Consider the following 21,670-nt stretch of genomic DNA (forward strand, 5'->3'; position numbering starts at 1 on the left):
ATTTGATGTCCCCCTCTGAGCTTACGAACCTATCTTACCCACTATTTTTACCCGGTGTATAGTCTTCGAGATAATTTCATCCGAAACTTCAGATGGACCACCCTGTATATACAGGGTAAGTCAGGAGGAAAGGTACGTGTTTTGACTGGTAATAGCATTAGTGATTCTGAACAAAAAGCTTGATGTGGATATATGCCCTATTCCGAATGGTTTCGGAGACAGAACACTTTTAATGTACATTTCTATTTATTTTCTGTGTCATTCATTGTTATCGTTTACAACGTACTACATTAATATAGAGGAAGTTGAGACGAACGTTTATATACAGGACGCTTGTGGTCTATCAAGTTGGGAAACTACTTCAAACGGGGCCACAAAAAACACTTAAGGTACAGCGCACGCGCGTCGCGCGAGATTTTCAGTATTCTCGCGATCTCTCCTAGCAAACTGTTAGTTCTAGTCAAAAAATAAATAGGACCTTTTTTGTAGCAAGTTTAGTTTAGTTGAAATGTCGACCGACACACGTTTACGTTGGAGTGTGCGGTTTTCGAGTTATTAAAGGAAAACGTACAAAAGTGGTACTAAACGTGTTCTATCTCAGAAACCATTTGCAATAGGGCATATGTCCACTTGAAGTTATATATATATATATATATATATATATATATATATATATATATATATATATGAAACTTTGTTTGCAATCAGAAAAGTTGTATTTATAGGTTACTGGTTTATAATTAGAATACTACTACAGAATCTGAATTTGCAGTAACAATAAACAATGCTCAAGGTGAGAGAGAGGGTGCAAGAACAATGGACATTGGGGTGGGAGGAAATGCACATAGAAAATGGGAAGGATGAGGAGCTGGAGGAAGTGGAGAGACAGAAGTGGAGGAGAAGATGGACAGAGAAAGGGGGAGGAGGGGACAGACTGAGAGAGGAGAGAGAGAAGGGGTAAGAGGAGATGGAGGGAGAGATGGAAAGACAGAAGGGGGGGGAGGAGGAGGTGAACAGAGGGAGGGGGGGGAAGCGTAGGAGATGGGCAAAGATAGAGTGAGGAGGAGATTGACAGAGAAGAGGATTAGGATGTATACCGAATTGCCGTACACATCAGAAATGTGAGCTATCGTTTTCCATTCTTTTCCGTTCAAGCAGACTGAGCCATACCAAAGCATGGCTGGGTACGGCTCATAACTGATATGATTTGCAGACACTCTTGTTTGTCTTGTTGTTCTGTAAATACCGACTACTATGTTAGAATGTAGTCTTATAGAGAACTGTTCTGAGCTGGCTGCAGGCACTGAACTAATCTGTCTGACTGATGGCTCACAACTGTCCGAGTTTCGATGGTGCATCATGTTTTGGTGCCCCTTGGCAGAAGTTATTTCGGCGTCCCCCTCAGTGCAAGCATCCGTTGTGGCGTCTTTCCACGCAATCATTGGATGTACATAACACGTTCTAGAAGCGGCACAGAGGCAGGAAGAGGTCCGGATTTGTGAGCGCCATCTGGAGGCTGCTGTACGGACCAGAGGGCCACCAGGCGAGTGATGGCCGCCTCTCGTGGTATCAGTAGTGAACCTATTGTTTGGTTCACAAAAGTTTGCTAGAGCTATTCTTCACTTCTCTTGTACATCAATTGTGTACTATAATTCCAGTGAAGAGAAACTACTTCACTTGGTTGATTTCAGTACTGTCAGTCATTATCCCCATGTCGATCAGTTTTTTGCTGTTCCTAAGTTACAGTATTTCTTTTTTCAATTTATTTCCTTTCAGATTTCTTTTTTTTCAATTCATTTGATCAAATTTGCAACGTATCGTTCATTTCTTTCTATGGATCTGTAAATGTTGCTGTGTTGTCACCAAATCTGATGCAGCAGCTTGTTTCATCATCGATTGTAATTCTCTTTTTGTTTCTGTCTTTATATTGAGATAGGGGGCACAGAGATAAGATCCAGGGCTCACATTATGGAGGGCAGCGGATAACATAACCTTCATCCATTGAAATTTAGATTTTATGTGGTTTCCCTAAACTGCGAGAGGCAAATGCTGGGATGGTTCCTTGGAAAAGGGCACAACCGATTTCACTCTCCAGCCTTCCCCATTCAGAGTTTGTGCTTCGCCTCTGATGAGTTTGTCGGTAGGACGATGACACAAATCTTTCTTTACTGTTTTCCCTTCAGAGTTTCTATAGTTTCTTCCATGATGTATTACACACAAAATATGGATGCAAAGGACAAACCTGCCTCATTAATTTCTTTATGATGTTTCGGTGACAGCTTTAGGGCTACATTGTGATTCTCCGTTACATTTCAGTGCCAGCTAAAATATTGCATTGCGGGTGACTTTTCATTTTCTTACTGTGCTGTTAATTGCTGGAGAGGGAAGTGTGTAGGCAGACTGGGTGGTGGAAGGGAGAGGTTTGGGGTGTCACATTATGATAATATTGATAGGCGGCTGGGAGCTGTCCTTATCTTGGATTGTGAAGTTTTTGTCCCCACATGCAGGCGACCTGCGCTAGTTCATGCACTTGAAGTCAGTGGTCTTTTAAGGTTCAATACTGCGTTCAGGTGCAAATTGAGCCAGGTAGTCCCGCATAGTACTTAAACAGTTTTTTGTTTTTGTTTTGTTTTACTACAGTCTCCGATTGTGAAGGTCGAAGGGCACCCCATCCGATTATCCCAGTAAACCCAGATTTAGCACAGCTAATTTTTAAGTGTAATGGAACGACAGAGGGCGTTAATCATTCTTGAAAAGTGGCATGATAGACTCATACTAATTCATATGTACGAGACAGGAATAAATCTAACAACAGTTGTTAGTATCGTCTGCTTACTCCCCCCACTCTCTCTGCCAACCACTTCCTCCAGTCACAGTGTAGTCACTAACACTAACTGTCACTGGACTAGATTACTTTCTTCTATTTTCAACATATAACTACAGGTGATACTTCATAACATGTAGAATACAAAGGAGACTCTATCAGGTACAGGCGCCTTCGAAATTATTGTTCCTTTTCCATCCTGTGATCACTTCATTTGTTATTATTCTACTTTTGCTTTCGACCAGCTTTTGTCATAGTTCTACGTGTAATGAAAAGTAGTATGACAAGGGTATAGGCAAACACTTAATAACGTATCTTAATTCCTAAAGAAGACATGTGCTATATATCAGGAGTGCTCCTGCCATGTCGCAGGTGCTCACGAAGTTGATGGGAACGTTCAACGGCAGCGGGATCTCCTTGTCTGAGAAGCTGGCAGTGACTGCGGGCGCCACCGTCGACGTGTACCCCATGCTGATGGTGTGTGCGCTGCGCACCATCATGAAGGCAATGTTTGGCGTCGAGCTGGACCGCCTGGAGCCGGATCGGCGCAAGCATTCCCGTATAGCGGCCATCAGAAAAATGTCGGTGAGTCCACTAAACCGCTCAAACTCTTTTACTTTTACTGCACCCTTGCTACCTTATCTGTAAAAGCCTTGGCTTTAGGAGCGGTTTTCTTTACATAGCAACGAACAAGTAATTTAAATCTATACATTTTTACCTAGCGAGGTGGCGCAGTGGCTAGCACACTGGACTCGCATTCGGGAGGACGACGGTTCACTCCCGCGCCCGGTCATCCTAATTTAGGTTTTTCCGGAATTACCCTAAATCGCTCCAGGCAAATACTGGGATGATTCCTTTGAAAGGGCACGGCCGACTTCCTTCCCCATCCTTCCGTAATCCGATGAGACCGATGACCTCACTGTCTGGTCTCCTCCCCCAAACAACAGAACTATACATTTTTTTCGTATTTACGAGTGGAGGAGCCTGTATGGGTATATGTTCAGCGTCTACATGTCTACTTCAGTTTCTTTGAATGATCTTAACATAATTCTAGGACTTCTGTTTGATGCATATTTATTCATTGTACTGGAATTAATTTTTTGGTGGCTATAGAACAATGTTTCTCTTTCCCGTACCATTTGTGACTACCCATATATTTGTTGACTGTTTCATCTATCTTTCCACTTTTCTAACTCAAAATTATTGTCCGAAGTCCATCACATTGAGTTTCTTTACCCTGACACTATTTAAGCACTGTTTTGCGTAAAGATACTTTTACCATACGTAGTGTTTTGTTTTTCTGCTCTTAAACTGGAAAAGGGAAGTGATGACTATGCAATTTAGTTATTTAAAACAGCAGTCATTATCATTTTAAGTAGGTGATATTTTTAGGTACGAGTCATCTGCAGTGCGCGCAGTGGTTAGCACACTGGACTCGCATTCGGAAGGACGACGGTTCAATCCCGCGTCCGGCCATTCTGATTTAGGTTTTCCGTGATTTCCCTAAATCGCTCCAGGCAAATGCCGGGATGGTTCCTTTCAAAGGGCACGGCCGACTTCCTTCCCTAATCCGATGAGACCGACGACCTCGCTGTCTGGTCTCCTTCCCCCCCAACAACCAACCACCCATCTGCAGTGCTGCTTCGAATGTGCTGATCATAATTTGATATTCCCCACATCCCTGACCCACCAAACAGTATTGCTTCCCTCAGGTGATTGAATTTCCTTTCAATGTTCGTTTTCCTCTTACAGTCCTCGCTGTTTAGACATAAATGTGACAGAATACTCATTGGTTTGAATGGAGTACTTATTTCCTCTCCGTTTTGAGGAGGTCATGTAGTGGGTCACTGGCCATTTCCATTATTTTTTCAAATGCCAAAACACATCACAAAAGCCATGTGCTTACATGGAGTTTCCATGCAGTGATTAAGACAGGGGAATGGGACAGGTTATATTAAAGATCTAGTTAATGATACCGATATGTTCACCAATGGCAGCATAAAAACTATCCAGATAGGAATAAATGAACATGTTTATTTGTCGAAGTGATGTGGACTGAAACAAAGAATATTGAAAGTAAATTTCTTTAATAGAAAAATAATACTTCTGGCAACTTTAGGCCGGTTAGATTGCGACTACGTTCATTAAACACACTCCTTATAAAAATGAAAGTCCCTTAGGATACTTATTTTTAAAGTGCAAACAGCATGAACAAAGCTTAAGTTACGTAGGGAGCAACATTGTCTAAGTCTGACATGTAGCCATTTGAACGATGAACAGGAGCAAATTTACAAGCCGACAAGTCTTCCACGACGACAGAGTCCCCATCTTCTTTGGTGAACAGGTGACAAACACTCTCAACTCCATAGCTGGCTGCTCCCAAAGTCAGACGCCAATGCCAGTGACGTCGTGGTGGCGACTCAATGGTGAGACCCCTGCTTCATGGAATCCTTGCAGGATCAGCGCCTGGCGCAGAAATACTCAGAGCAAACATGTCTGTTACCGACAGAGCACTGCACTAAATATTACTCTGCGCTAGGATGCAGGTGGGGCTATTTTCGATCACGTTCGTGCTGAAGAGAATAGGTTCGTGCAACGTGTGGCCTCTGGTGGCATTTGGGTTGCTTCCTGGTGGACGATCGAAGCATGGCCGTCTGTCTCCAGCAAAGTTGTCCCCTGTGTGTTAAGCATCTTTGAAGCACTGATGTGATGTTGGATGCTGACACTCCAGGCGTTACAAGCCTCGGTACAGCAGAGGCCACCCTACCTTTTAGAACTGGACTTTTACAGTACAGATACACCGAGAATGTCCACTCCTTTTCCTCGTCTGGTATGCATATTCTTCCACTCAGACGTGTTTCAGTATTGCTGAGATTCCACATTTGCAGTTCAGTGTCAAATACGGGAGGAACATAAGACGACACAGCAACTTCTCTTTTGTCAAATACGACACAGTAACTAGTGCATTTGTTACCATATTTTTTTCCAAAAGAAATGTTAGCTTTTCGTTAAATAATGTCTCGTTTACAGATCTTATGACTGTGCTGGTTATAACTGTCTGTTGCACATTGTCATTTCCTTAGCGGAGTTCTTTGCTGTGCCCTCCACGTTCGCTAACAAATGCAAACTTTTACAGAAAATAACCTGAATTAGTGGTAGAACTGACAATCTCTATACTTCAACATTATTTTTATTCGCTTTTAGCCGTTGAAGCTGGGGTGCTTACCTTGTCAGTTGTTTCCAGACCGGCAGTTGCAATCTCCAAGTGATAGATTGGCCCTTCTCCTTTATCTGAGAAATCTGAATAATCATGAAAGAAGCACTGCCAGTAGCTACTTTGTTGCTCAGGCAGTCGATGAAAACGGAACCGTGACGGGGATACCGATTGGCAAATACCGTACTGACCTACGAGTATGAGAAGACAGTGAAGCATGGGATGGGAGACAATTGTCACGTCAATGCATTTCATCGTGGCCAGACCGACAGAGCCCGACAGCTGAGAGTCTTCACATCTCCAGGATCTAAGAAGCACTAGTCAATAAAATTACACCACGTCAAGAGTTTGCCGCGAGAACTGGCCTAGGAGCAAACCACCGCCACAGATGGTAACAATGCATTGATAGCAAGCGACCGTTATTGAGTATCGGGGAATGTGACAGCAGCTAGAAGCGCTAGCATGCAGAAAACCACTGTCTGACTAAATGTTAGACAATGACAAACAGTAAATAGCCACACCCCCCGAACCACTACCACTGCATGAGGTAGGGAAGCCATCGCCGCCAAGGTGAATCTCTGTTCATCCCACTTCACAGAAAATTGGCGCAATAAATCCTGCCGTGGAATTGTACAAGCATGGACAAAGGTCATCCCGACTAGTAAGGTACGGTACAGTTTGGTACAAAGCAGTGGGGAAATCACATCATCCGGCACGTCCAACTTGCCGACACAGCCAATTGTAAAAATTCTTTCTAGCCAGTTCATGTGTGTGGGATGTTAACGAGGGAAGAAACTTTACTTTCGAAGAGGAGTGTGAGAGCTATGCTGACTGAGTGTAACAACATTGTCTTTTAATTTAATTGTAATGGTATCTTGTGCACCGTCTGGTTGCCCTCCCTCCTTTTTCTCAATAGGCTGTATAGTTTTAATCTATTAGATGTAGATGCATTGTAGTTTCAATCTCGTTACCTGCATTATTAATTTATATCAGAACATGCATATATCCGAACTTTTAATAATTTTCTTTAAAATATCACAGTATTTTTTGCAGAATGCAAGTAACGTTGGATCTCGACTTGCTCTGGTCTTTACATAAATTTATCTTTTCCTCTTACAAGAGAATATAATCTGTTTCGTTTCCTGTGGCTTTTCTGTTTTCTTTTTAATGAACTTTCTGGATAAATTTTTAGGAAAGCTACTACTTGACACAAATTTACTATGAATTTTATTGAATTTCACATCAGCCTGCTTTTCTATACATACTCCATCACATGTCGGTTCCTTTTTGTTAAAGCATTTTATCGTGATCTAATTAATAAACCTTATAGCTCTGTATGAACACACCTCACAGTTGTAAGGTGCTACATTGCTTTTTCCTTTTAACTGTGCATCATGAGCAGACAGTCCATTAACTGTTGAATACACGTTGTTTTTTTCAGTTTGAGCAGTGACTATAAAAATGATACCGGTTAGATCCATGCTATCTTTCTGCACGCTAGTTGGAAAATTCATTACTGAAATCAGATTAAAACAGCCAAATAATGACGCAAATTAATTTTTTCTCTCACAATCTTTTAAGAAACCTTCATTCATATCTCTACAAATTACTGTCTGTTTCCTCTTGTCTGAACATGTGCATCTGTTCATTCGCCTAAATACGCCGCATGTGTCCTGTGTCATCATAAACACAATATACCTCTACAGATGTACAAGGAACTTCAGGTGTACCAAGGAACATTTAAGGGATCCCATATGTTCATGTTGTATGTTAGTAAGCTGGCAGGGAAATATGAATATCGACCACGGAATTTTTGTTGCTGATGAAGTATTGTCAGAAAGAAACTACACGAGAAAATAATGCAGTATCCCCTATGACGAAATATCAGTAAGTCACAAATATAGCCAGCCTACTTACGCAATTACTCCCGTGTAATTTGTGCGGATATGAAATGGAATTATTACGTAGACTGAGTAGTGGATAAAGCATGTGGCAGGCTTCAGTTCACTGGTAGCACACTACGAAAATACATTCAGTCTAAAAAGGGTATATCATACAAAAATTCTTGCGGTCCTTCCAAGAAGTGCATTTCATACAAAATATTCTTTCGGCCCGTATTGCTGAAGCGTGCAGAGCCCATTCCTAATAGGATTTCTCCTTTTTTCCCTGCTGTTCACCCCGGTCTTCTCGGTGTCGGCATATTAATTACTGTATTTGGCAATGAGTGTTAGTAGTAGAGGGTGGGCGGATGCTCCTTCCTGTCAGCACCCCTGCCCTTCAGCTCCCCCCCCCCCCCTGCACTCCCCCCCCCTCTCTCCCCCCGGGACGGAATTTACGCACCCCTGTATGTCTTGGTTCCCCGAATCCCGGAAGTGGCGTGTTAACGAGTAGTGCAGTTTTCAGGGCGGGAATTCGTAATAGGAATAACACAGGATACTATACAAAGGAGGACAGCACGAATGGTCACAGGTTCGTTTGGCTCACGGAGAGCCTCACGGAAATTCTGAAAAACCTGAACTGGCAGATGGTTGAAGATAGATGTGAACTGTCCCTCAAAATCCTACGCCAAACTCTCAGCAACAAGAAGGAATCTAAGAATATACTACAGCGCCCTATGTAACGGTCCAGTAGGAATGTGGAAGCCAAAAGTAGACTCACTGCAGCTCGAACAGAAGCGTTTAAGCTTTTATTTCTTCCCTCATTCCATAGGCGAATAGAACGGGAGGAAAACGTCATACCTGGTCAATGGAAAGTATCATCTGCCATGCACTTCACAATAGTTTGCAGAATATAGCTGTAGATATACATCTGTGGATTTCTGTTCTTTCGGACATGTCCGAAAGAACAGACACCACGCAATCATATGAAAAACAATTGACGGACGTGAGGGTACTCGTGTGAGCCTCCAGGTCGCATGACGTCATCCCTGTAGATCTCATCTGGAACAGTATCGAGTGAGATCTGCGCCCCTTACAACCAGCTCCAACCAATATCAGGGAGCTGGGAGCGGCGGGAGAACGAGTCGTTGATCATGAAAGATAGCGCTTTTCGGTGTTTCGGAGAGAGGCTAAATGTCAGAGAAAGCGTTTTTCTTTCATTTTTGGTTTCCCTTTTTTCGAAGAAGGGGCCACAAACATAACAGACGACCGCAGAAGTACAGAGGTTATAAAATGTGGAACGGCAATACGAAGAAAAACTGGTTTGAAAAGGAGAAATATTTTAGCAGCGAATATAAATTTCAGTGTTGGGAAGCCTGCTCTTAATTTATTTATTTGGAAATGGCGCGTGCACAGCAAACAACACAGATATGAAGAGCACAGGAACTTTTGAGGCGTGACGAATGCTAAACGTGAATGCTAAACGTACTAACTGTAAAAAAGATACCCAATCTAATTGCGAAAAAAATTTATTTTATTTATTTACTTGCTGAAAACTACCCAATTCGCTTTATGTTTTTTTTCATTTCGTTTCTGAACTGAAAAAACGTGCAATTAATCATCTCATTACTATACCACCTAATTTATTTGTATTCGTAGTGACTGCATTTGCTGTTTTTCTTTCATGTGCAGAGACGAACAAGTATTGTGGTTCTCATGCATGCAATCATGATACATACGGGAAACATCGGAGAAACACAACTCTTTTCAGTGCACGCTGCAGCATCTGAATGTCAGCCCTTATGCTTTATTGATAAACTTACCAGACAGTCGTAATCATACCGAAAATTGGATGCTTTTAAAACTGAACGGTAAGTTGGTTAAAATGAGTGGAATTAGTGATACGAAAACTGACTCGTCTTTTTTCTTTTCCAGTTAATATTTCCGCTTCTATCATGCTTAGAAGTTCTCTTGCGAGGAAATACCGGGAACACTGATCGAATTTAAAAATTCACTTGGGAAGTTACTGGTTTCATTTCGGTTCATCACCGTATCAGTGGATTTAAATACTTTTCTGCCTTTGGTATCATATTCTCCGTTCTCTGATTTGTGTGTTAGGCAACGTCATTGTAACAGCTAAAATTATTCGCTGTCACAACCACTCTTAGTTTACGTAATGTAATTTCTCTCTACAAGCGGATACGCTTTTTCGACGAGTTGTTCCTCTGTATTTACTACTTTACACAACTCATCGATTAAGACGATTTTGCCAATGTGTGTATAAATGCTATAGGTGCTGTTTGCAGATTGTATTTTAGAACATTCGTGAACATTCTAAGACGTTCTAAACCATTCGTTAACATTCAAGAAAATTCTTAGACGCACGAGAACATATTACAACAATCTCGATTTTTTTCCTTCGAAAAATACGGTAGATCGATGAAAAAGAGACTTCAGATGTTTTGAAACCACCACGATGCGATGGCGAACTTCACAAAAAATCATTTCTCCACAACCACTACAGCTATGTTTATAAATGTACATAACGTATTCTAAGTAGGATACATTTAGTGTCGACTGCACCAGTTACGCGCTTCTGGAATTCAAAATGACATGGTTGGGAAGAAAGGTACCTAATTGTAATGGCGTAAGTGTTGATTGCAAGACAATCAGATATTATTATTTTTTTAGTGGACAAGTCATTAAATGTCTTCTGAATCTGAAGACTGTTACTAACGGCGTGAGGGAAATCATTTTAGATTCGGGTTCCTGCTGTAAGGAAGGACTTGGAGAAAGAATCCGAGTGGGTCGGAAAGGATTTTGTTCTACTGGGAACGAGTGTTTCTGCTGTGTTGCTCAGAAAAGAGAGTTAAGATTGAGGAGGGAGATAAGCAGCAATATAATGTTCATGAGTGTCAGTGAAGATCTATGCGCTCTCTGCACATGCCCAGAACAGCTGTGCTCTAGGCGGAGAAACATGATCAAAAAGTCGAATGTCACAGATCTGTCGGACACAGGCGCTCATCGCCAGTCCCAAGGGGCGTGAAATTTTCTGGGAAAGTTACTCAAATTCGCGAAAAGAAGAGCTACGCTGATACACTGAAGCGCCAAAGATACTGGTGCACCTGCCTAATACCGTGTAGAGCCCCCGTGAGCGCACAGAGAGCCGCAACACCATGTAGGATGGACTACACTAATGTCTGAAGTGGTGATGGAGGGAACTGACACCATGAATCCTGCAGGGCCGTCCATAAATCTGTAAGAGTACGAGGGAATGGAGATCTCTTCTGAACAGCACGTTGCAAGGCATCCCAGATACAGTCAATAATGTTCATGTCTGGGTAGTTTGGTGAGGAGCGGAAGTGTTTGAACTCAGAAGGATGTTCCTAGAGCCACTCTGTAGAAATCCTGGACGTCTGGGGTGTCGCATTGTCCTGCTGGAATTTCCCAAGTGTGTCTGAATGCACAGTGGAAATGAACGGATGCACGTGATCAGACAGGATGCTTACATACACGTTACTCGTCATAGAATTATCTAGACGTATCAGGGGTCACATATCACTCCAACTGCACACACCCCACACCATTACAGAGCTTCCACTTACTCGAACACTGCTCTGCTAAGATGCTGAGTCCATGGATTCATGAGGTTGTCTCCATACCCGTACACCACCATCCGCTCGATACAATTTGAAACGAGATGTCCGACCAGGCAACAAGTTTCCGGTCATCAACAATCTAATGTCGGTGTTGGCGGCACGAGGCGAGGCGTAAAGCATTGTGTCGTGCAGTCATCAAGGGTACATGAGTCGGCCTTCGGCTCCGAAAAAATGGTTCAAATGGCTCTGAGCACTATGGGACTTAACTTCTGAGGTCAACAGACCCATAGAACTTAGAACTACTTAAACCTAACTAACCTAAGGGCATCACACACATCCATGCCCGAGGCAGGATTCGAACATGCGACCGTAGCGGTCGCGCGGTTCCAGACTCTATCGCCTAGAACCCCTCGGTAACTTCGGCCGGCTCGGTTCCGAAAGCCCACATCGATGATGGGTTGCACTTCGGTCACGTTGAACAATTTTCTTCAGTCGTTGTTGGTCCCGTGCTTGCAGGATCTTTTTTCCGGCTGCAGCGATGTCGGAGATTTGATGTTTTACCGGATTCCTGATATTCACGGTACACTCATGAAATTGTCATACTGGAAAATCCCCACTTCCTTGCTACCTCGGAGATGCTGTGTCCCATCGCTCGTGCACCGAGTACAACACCACGTCGAATCTCACTTAAATGTTGATAACTTGCAATTGTAGCAGCAGTTAGCGATCTAACAACTGCGCCAGACACTTGTTGTCTTACATAGGCGTTGTCGACAGCAGCGCCGTATTCTTCCTGTTTACATATGTCTGTATTTGAATACGTATGCCTACACCAGTTTCTTTTGCCCTTCAGTGTAGAAGGCAATTAGAAATACATATTACCTAATGGTAGGGAAAGTATGTGTATGGGGAGGAGTGTTGGAGTGGAGTAAAAACTGTTGATGGTGTCCCAGGCTTGGATACAATATACAGATTCAAATGGATGTAGCGTGCAGTACGTACGTAGTGAAGGAAAGACTTGCTCAAGTCGGACCAGCGTCGAAAGCTGCGGCAAACCTGCCTTTGAACTGAGGACTACAATAAACCAACAACATTCTCTTATTAAGCCAGTTACACAGTTTCACAACTAAAACGAATGGACATTTCTTTTCAGTCCAATGCATTAAATATTACATACTGAAAAAGTTTCTTACAGAAAGCTAAGCGAGGATTACTCGTGGATAGAATGCAAAAATCGGAAGACATTGTATAAAAGGCCGTAATGTGACTGTCAGTTTGATTAAAAACTTGTTTTATAGATAAAACATAGACACTCAGCTCTTACAGCTGATGATGTGTATTTGACAGGCAATAGTTGTCCGACCCTGGAAGACGATTACTGGCGCCATGTGGCTGAGTGCAGAAGGTAGGGCAGTGAAGAGGAACATTGCGGAGTTCAGAAGCCTAGTGAAGCGTGGCCTCGCCATTGCAAGAGACGGCAGGAAGGCTGACGGCGTGACTCCGTTGGTCCACTTCCTCTCAGAGCAGAAGCCTGGGCAGCATATGACTGAAGAAGAAATGTACAATGAGGTGAGTATTCGTTTTTGATAACTTTCATCATATTTCCATCTACAGGTAACTGTAATTGACATGAATTTCACTGGAACGAAATAATTAAATTTTTCTACTACTCTTTTGGCTATATTTCGTCAGCTACTACTTGACACAAATTTACTATGAATTTAATTGAATTTCTCATCAGCATGGTTTGCTATACATACTCCATCCCACATCAGTTCCTTTTTGTTAAAGCAGTTTCTCCTGATCTGATTAATAATCCTTATAGCTTTGTATGATGTACATTACACTTCCAGAATGATTTGATGATTTGTCCAAGAGGAGGAGCTACACTAATCGAGCAAGTTAATAACGTGTTGTTCAATCTCTGGTCCGTATTTAAGCTGTTATTGGGCTTCTTTGCAGTGCCTTATAGAACTGCTGGATTCAAATGGTTCAAATGGGTCTAAGCACGATTGGACTTAACGTCTGAGGTCATCAGTCCCTAAGACTCAGAACTACTTAAACCTAAGGACATCACACACATCCATGCCCGAGGCAGGATTCGAACCTGCCACTGTAGCAGCAGCGCGGTTCAGGACTGAAGCGCCTAGAATCGCTCGTCCACGCGGCCGGCCCTCCTGAGGGATATCGTCCCAAATTCTGTCCAACTGGAGAGTTAGATCGTCAGAATCCCGAAATGGTTGGAGGGCACTGCCTAGCCAAGACAGGGTTTGGCAAGCACGAAGACAAGCTGTAGAAACTCCCGCCGTCTGCGGGTGGACATTATCTTGCTGAAATGTGAGCCCAGGATGCCTTGCCATGAAAGGCAACGAAACGGAGCGTAGAATATCACTCTAAGGCTGCCATGGACGACAACCAATGGGGTCCCGCTGTGAAACGAAATGACACTGCAGACCACCACTCCTGGATATCGGGCCGTATGGCGGGAAACAGTCAGGTTAGTATCCCACCAGTGTCTGGCGAGCCTCCAGACACGTCTTCGGTCTGAAATTTCATTGAGTGGAGTAGAGTTGTCTTCAGTGATGAATCCCGATTCGAACTGTCCCCGATGGCCAGCAAAGGCGTGTCTGGACACGCTATGGACAGCGGGGGATACTAACCTGTCGCCCGCAATAAGGTCAGGCAACCACAAGTGGAGCGCCATTTCCTTTCATAGCAGATATCTTTTGGTTGTCATCCGCAGAACCCTTACACCACAGCGGTAAGTCGACGATACTGTACATCGAGTTCTGTTGCAGTCCATGGCAAACAGTCCTCGGCTTGCATTTCAGCAAGATAACGCCCGATCGTACACGTCGACAGATTTTACTGCTTGTCTTTGCGCTAGCCATACTCCACTGTGGTCAGCAAGGTCAATGCATCTCCCCCAATTCAGAAAATTAGTAGCATTATGGGCAAGACCCTCCAACCATCTCCAGATTTTGACGATCTAACGCTCCAGTCGAACAGAATTTGGGTCGCTATCCGTCAGGAAGATATCCTACAACTTTATCAATCACTGCCGTACCAAAAAACTGCTTGCCTAATGACCAAAGGAGAACCAACGCATTCTTGATTTGCTCAATTCATGAATCTCTTTATTTTAAATAAACGATCTAATTTTTCTCAAACTGTAATCGTTTCTGTACAAAGGTACATCACATCTACTGATTTGCCCGCGAGCGCGCAGAAGAGCCACAACGCGAATGTCACGTATCTATTGGACAACATATCGTGCCGAAAATCGTTAGAGGGGCCGTATTTGTTTACATTTTCACCATATATATATATTCGCCACACACACACACACACACACACACACACACACACACACACACACACGTATATATATATATATATATATATATATATATATATATATATAAGGCGAAAATTTTCAGCACGACGTGTTGGGTCCCTTTTTCTCATATCATAATTGCAATAGCAAACACGGAAAAGCTTTGCAATTGCTAATTACGTATGCGAATTGGATATACGTCCTACTCTCGTTTCCCCAGTCTCTCTGTCCGTCTCCTACTCCTTCCCCTCTCTTTGTCCCTTACCTCCTTTTCCTGACCGTCCCCTCCTCTCCCTATTTCTCTCCACCTCCATCTCCTCCACCGCTCTCTGTTGGTTCATCTTCTCCTTCCCCTCTCTGCGTCCATTTCCTCGCCCCCCCTTCCATCTGCGTATCTATTTCCCCCCTCTCTTACATTAAGCCTTGTTTATTGTTACTGCCAACGAAATCTGGATGAGAGTTGAAGTCACTTAAAATAAATGGGTAAATTGGTTGGTATCATTGGTATCTGAGGTGTGAGAGCTCTCCTGCTGCTGGGTCTGTGAGGACAGCAGCTTCACAGACAGTAATTAGCTCATTTTAATCTGCACACGTGTATTAATACTAAGTTGTGGCGATTCAGATTCCGTTAGAGACAATCTAATCATACGACCTTAAGCCACAATTACGACTTTCCTATTTACTGTTAAATATGACTGCGAGGAAGAAATCAAAACAGCACATAGCTGTGTTTACAAGTTTTGTTATATATATATATATATGTATATAAAGGCTGTTTGAAAAAGAACACCCTAGTTTTAAGTATAAATTTAATGAGGAAATTAATGAAAAATTACGTCAATGAGAATTCCTTCAAGTTTTGTTACGTTAGCAGATGTCAACATGGTATCCATTTGTTACCCTGCGCATGTCAAGATGATATTCCACTTCTTGCCACGTATTCTCCAACATTTCAGGTGTAACGTCCCAACCACGGCGACGATTCTTTCCCATAAATGATTGATGTCTCTGGTCTTTTCACTGTACACAACATTTTTTATGTGGCCCCAAAAGAAAGTAAAAGAACACACTGCACATCCAGGTGTAGAGTACACACTGTTGCTGAGTTGCTCTGCACTGCGCTACGTGCACCCCTGGACTGAACTGAGGGCGTAGAGGAAAAAAAAACAGCACTCGTGCCGTCTCAAGGTCAAGCAGGCGTGCCAACTGCAGGGGAGCCAAATGTGGAGAGTTGATGAATCAAACACGACGAACTAGAATATTGTATGTCACTTTATACAGATCCGAGGGTACATTAAAATTAGGAAATTCTTTTTCAAACACCCTGGATATCGTATTCAAATACAGATATATGTAAACAGGCAGAATATTGCACTCGGCAACGCATATACACTGGACTCTTGCTAATCTGGCCATTCTTTCCACATATGGGTCAACAATTAGCGGAAGTGATGGATTGTTGAGAGTGTCTTAAATTTAGTGTAAAATAGGCGTAATACTTTATTATATCCAAAGGGACATTCATTTTCGTAGAAAACTAACTTCTTGAGCGTATACTTATACAGTAGTATCCATACGAAACATGTCTCACATTTTTAGTTGTCACATTGATGATACGCGTCAGCTGTATGCTTTATCACACAACGACTTAACAAGCATTAAATCGGTGTTGTATTTGCATAATGCACTCCACCTAGATGTCTGCAGCTTCAGTACCAGCAGTGTGACGTATCTTTACGTTATTTCCCCCTATGTCCTCTTCTTCATCACTTTTATCATAACTTTTCTGCACACTTTTGATTATCTTTTCGTCTTTTAAAGTTTGGTCGTAAATAGTTTCTCCTACAACATTTTAGCCGGCAGCAATGGCTTTCTGTGAAGAAGCTCAGTTCACTTTATCTCTAATTTCGAGTTTCTATTTGACATCTAACATACGGTGCTTCCTTTTGGAAGCCTTGATACTGAACAGTAAAAAAGTAACAAATTCAAACATGTGTAGTATTATTTAACATTGTATTAAACTAACAACTTTGCTACACACGAGAACTCATTATTGTATGCGTCATCATTTCTGCTTGAGCGACTGGAGGCTGGATGTGAGCCGAATTACTGAGAGGCCGGACTACTGAGGGTCACATTAGCGATGGTCCAGTGTACAAGGCAACCCGTGTTTGCCACAGTTGTTAGATCGCTTACTGCTGCTACAGTGACAGGTTATCAAGATTTAAATCAGTTTGAACTTGGTGCTACAGTCGCCGCACGACCGATGAGACAAAGCATCTGCGAGAGTGTACAGTGAATATCGGGAATCCGGTAGAACGTCAAATCTCCGACATTGCTGTGGCCGGAAAAAGATCCTGAAAGAACGGGACCAACGACGAATGAAGAGAATCGTTTAACATGACAGGTGTGCAATCCTTCCGCAAATTGCTGCAGATATCAGTGCTGGATCATCAGCAACTGTCAGTGTGCGAATCATTCAATGAAACAACATCAATATGGGCTTCCGAAGCTAAAGACCGACTCATGTACCCCTGATAACTGCACAACACAAAGCTTTACGTCTCGCCTCGTGCATTCAACACTGACAATGGACTGTTGATGACTGGAAACATGTTACCTGGTCGGACTAGTGTCTTTTCAAATTATGTGAGGCGGATGGACGTGTATGAGTATGGAGACAACCACATGAATCCAAGGACCATGCATGTCAGGAGGGTACTGTTCGACCTTATGCAGGCTCTGTTTTGCTGTGGGGCATGTGCAGTTGGAGTAGTATGGGACCACTGATACGTCTAGATACGACTTTGATAGACGACAAGCACAAAAGCATCCTGTCTGGTCACCTGCATCCATTCATGTCCATTGTGCATACTCGACGGACTTGGGCAATTCCAGCAGGACAATGCGACACCCCACACGTCCAGAATTGCTACAGAGTGGCTCCAGGAACGATCTTCTATGTTTAAACACTTCCGCTGGCCACCAAACTCCCCAGACATGAACATTATTGAGCATATCTGGGATGCCATGCAACGTGCTTTTCAGTAGATATCTCTGCCCCTCGTACTCTTGAGGGTTTATGGGCAGCCCTGCAGGATTCATGGTGCCAGTTCCCTCCAACACTACTTCAGACAAGTCTAGTCCATACCACGTTGTGTTGGGGCACTTCTCTGTGCTCTAGGGGGCCCTACACAATATTAGGCATCTGTACCAGTTTCTTTGGCTCTTTAGCACTGTCTCTTCTGAACGGCACGTTGCAAGGCATCCCAGATATGCTCAATAATGTTCATATGTGGGGTGTTTGGTCGCCAGCGGAAGTGTTTAAACTCAGAAAAGTGTTGCTGGAGCCAGTCTAGCAATTCTGGAAGTGTGGAGTATTGCATTGTCTGCTGGAATTGCCCAAGTCCTTAGAAATTTACAATGGACGTGAATGGATGCAGGTGACCAGACAGGATGCTTACGTACGCGTCACCAGTCACAGTGTTATCTAGACATATCAGAGGTCCCATATCACTCCAACTGCACACGCCCCACACCATTACGGTGCCTCCACCAGCTTGAACAGTCCCCTGCTGACATGCAAGTCCATGGATTTGTGAGACTGTCTCCATACTCGTACACGTCCATCCGCGCGATACAATTTGAAATAAGACTCGTCTGACCAGGCAACATGTTTCCAGTTATCAACAGTCCAATGTCGGTGTTCACAGTTCGAGGCGAGGCATAAAACTTTGTGTCCTGCAGCCATCAAAGATACACGAGTGGGTCTTCGGCTCCAAAAGCCCATACCGATGATGTCTCATTGAATGGTTCGCACGCTGACACTTGTTGATAGTCCAGCGCTGAAATCTGGAGGAGTTTGCGGAAGGGCTGCACTTCTGTTACGTTGAACGATTCCCTTCAGTCGTCGTTGGTCCCGTTCTTTTTCTGGACGCAGAAATGTCAGAGATTTGATGTGTTAGCGTATTCCTTATTTTCATGGTACACTCGTCAAATGATCGTACACGAAAATCCCCAGTTCATCGCTACCTCCTACATGCTGTGCCCATCGCTCGTGCGCCGACTGTAAGACCACATTCAAACTGACTTAAATCTTGATGATCTACCATTGCAGCAGTAGTAAGTGATCAAACAATTTGTTGTCTTACGTAGGGGTTGCCGACCGCAGTGCCGTATTCCTTACGTAAGTCTTTATTTGAATAATTCAGCCTATACCAGTTTCTATGGCTCTTTAGTGTATAAAATGTAACCTAGCAATAGCAAGAAAAGCGTTTCTGAAGAAGAGGTACTTGTTAACATTGAATGTAGATTTAACGGTCAGGAACTCTTTCTGAAAGTACTTGGATAGAGTGTGCCATGTATGGAAGTGAAACACGGACAATAAACAGTGTAGAGAAAAAGAGAACAGAAGATTTTGAAATTTGGTGCTGTAGAAGAATGCTGAAGACTAGATGGGTAGATCACGTAACTAACGAGAAAGTACTGAATGGAATTGGGGAGAAAAGAAATTTGTGGCACAACCTAACGAGAAGAAGGGATTGGTTCATAGTACGCATTCTGAGACATCAGGGGATCACCAATTTAGTGTGAGGGAGTAAAAATCGTAGATGGAGGCCAAGAGTTGGATACAGTAAGCAGATTCAGAGAGGCTGCAGTATTTATTTGGAAATGGAGAGGCTTGCACAGGATAGAGTAACACGGAGAGCTGCACCAAACGAGACTTTGGTCTGAAGACTCGACCAACAGTTACACCCCACAACCTCCATTAAACACCAATGCCACCCACCTAATGGCTCCATGGTCAGATATATGGACGCTACCTGCCAAGCTCTTGCACACCCACTGAAGTCTGACACTCACCTAGAACTCTAGAGAATGCCACACATAGGAACGACTGTTTATATTCTTGTATGCTTTATGTACTGGGAAAACAACTTTGTTGATCATTAAAGTTCACTAGTTATGGACTTTGCAAATGCTGAAGACGTCTAAACACCGTCTTCTCACCATAGGACCCACGAAGGGCTTCCTACGCTGGCTGACTTATTTACGTCATGCCCTGTAAGAAGCTGCACGGAAATTGTTATAACACTCAGGGCTTTCAGGCACTTAGCCGCAGGAGTGGAATTCACTCATTTCCACTGCTCGTTTCCTGCTCCCGTACTCCCAATAACAGCTGCTGCTCGCTACCAGGACTTTTCGCACACTAATTTCCAGCCAGCCGTAATGGCCGAGCGGTTCTAGGCGCTACAGTCTGGAGCCGCGCGATCGCTACATCGGAGGTTCGAATCCTGCCTCGGGCATGGATGTGTGTGATGTCCTTAGGTTAGTTAGGTTTAAGTAGTTCTAAGTTCTTGGGGACTGATGACCTCAGAAGTTGAGTCCCATAGTGCTCAGAGCCATTTGAACCAACTAATTTCCAATGGGAACTGGAATACGCCTGTCTCTACGTGAGAGAATTAGGTTCCGGACACAGACCACTTTAGACATTTTAGGGAAACACAAAGTCCCCAGGTAGATGCTAGAAAAAACTCCCACCCTGGAACTGTCGAAGTCCTGTGGTGTGGCCAGCAATGTTATGTTTCAACTGACCAGTACAAAAGTACCCACACTCACAAAGAATGCTGCATAACCCATTTACTTTTAGAATACCGAGAAAGTGCAAGCACTCTACAGAGGAGATTGCTCATAAATCACACCTGTGACCATTTCTAGAATATTACTCAAGTGTGTGGGATCTGTACCAGGTACGACTGAGAGGGATATTGAACATATACAGAGAAGAGCAGCACGAATGGTCACATGTTTGTTTAACCAACGAGAGAGTGTCACAGTGAAGGAACTGAACAGGAAGATTCTTGAAGATATACGTAAATTATCCCGAGAAAGTCTATTAACAAACTTTCAAGAACCGGTTTTAAATGGTTACTCTAGGACTATAATACAACCCCGTACGTATCACTCACATAGGGATCATGAAGATAAGATTAATTAATGCATGCACAGAGGCATCGAAACAATCATTCTTCCTGCATTCCATACGTCTATGGTACAGAAGAAACCTTAAAACTGGTACAATGGAACATACGCTCAGCTATGCACCTCACGGTGGTTTTCAGAGTATAGATGTAGATGTAGATGTTTGAAAGAGTATCTTCTACTAGCCACATCTTAACCTTTATCTTGAAAGGCGGCCAGAAAATGTGTTAAGTGTTTTGTCATCCCAGAACTGACCCTCATAACCTCTTTACGGAGTCCTCTCTTAATGAAAGTGTTTTCGTGTCATTCACAGTAACCAATCCTGTGTTGCACATTCTCTAGATATTCTAATATTTTAGCATTTCCACCAGCTGTGTTGCGGCTTGTTGCTTCAGATACGCACCCTCGCCCTGAGCGCTGTGGAGACGACGGCAACCTCCATGGGCTTCACGCTGGCGCTGCTCGGCCTGCACCCAGAGTGGCAGGACGCGGCGCAGAGGCAGCTGGACGTCGTGTTCGGCTCTGGAGGCGACTACCTCAGGCCAGCCACTGCGGCCGATCTCTCCCGGCTCACGATCATAGATGCCATTGTTAAGGTATGTACTAGAATGACGTATCAGCGTAACTTACTGTTATAGATGTTGTACAAACCCTTTATTTTCTTTTCATTAGATGCACCAAGTCCAGCCATCTGGGCGAAAGTCGTGTCTTACTCCATTCTCTGTTACTGATCCACTGCCATGTCCTTCACCTGCTATGATTGCCGTTTTATGTACAAGTTATTGATAACCTTCTGCTCTCCTTTTTGTTTAGAACGTGTTTCAAAATGAACAAATG

General features: G+C 43.3%; 1 protein-coding gene across 1 annotated transcript in view; it reads left to right on the forward strand.

Moving 5' to 3' along the window:
* LOC124606558 (cytochrome P450 4C1-like) overlaps positions 1 to 21,670 on the forward strand; it is a 118,717-nt gene that overhangs the window by 78,270 nt on the left and 18,777 nt on the right. The window contains exons 3-5 of the mRNA XM_047138542.1: positions 3,197 to 3,409; positions 12,862 to 13,083; positions 21,229 to 21,429. Coding sequence (XP_046994498.1) covers positions 3,197 to 3,409; positions 12,862 to 13,083; positions 21,229 to 21,429 — 636 coding nt within the window. The remainder of the gene's footprint in view (positions 1 to 3,196; positions 3,410 to 12,861; positions 13,084 to 21,228; positions 21,430 to 21,670) is intronic.

The sequence above is a fragment of the Schistocerca americana genome, chromosome 3, assembly GCF_021461395.2.
Source record: "Schistocerca americana isolate TAMUIC-IGC-003095 chromosome 3, iqSchAmer2.1, whole genome shotgun sequence".
Taxonomy (NCBI): Eukaryota; Metazoa; Arthropoda; class Insecta; order Orthoptera; family Acrididae; genus Schistocerca; species Schistocerca americana.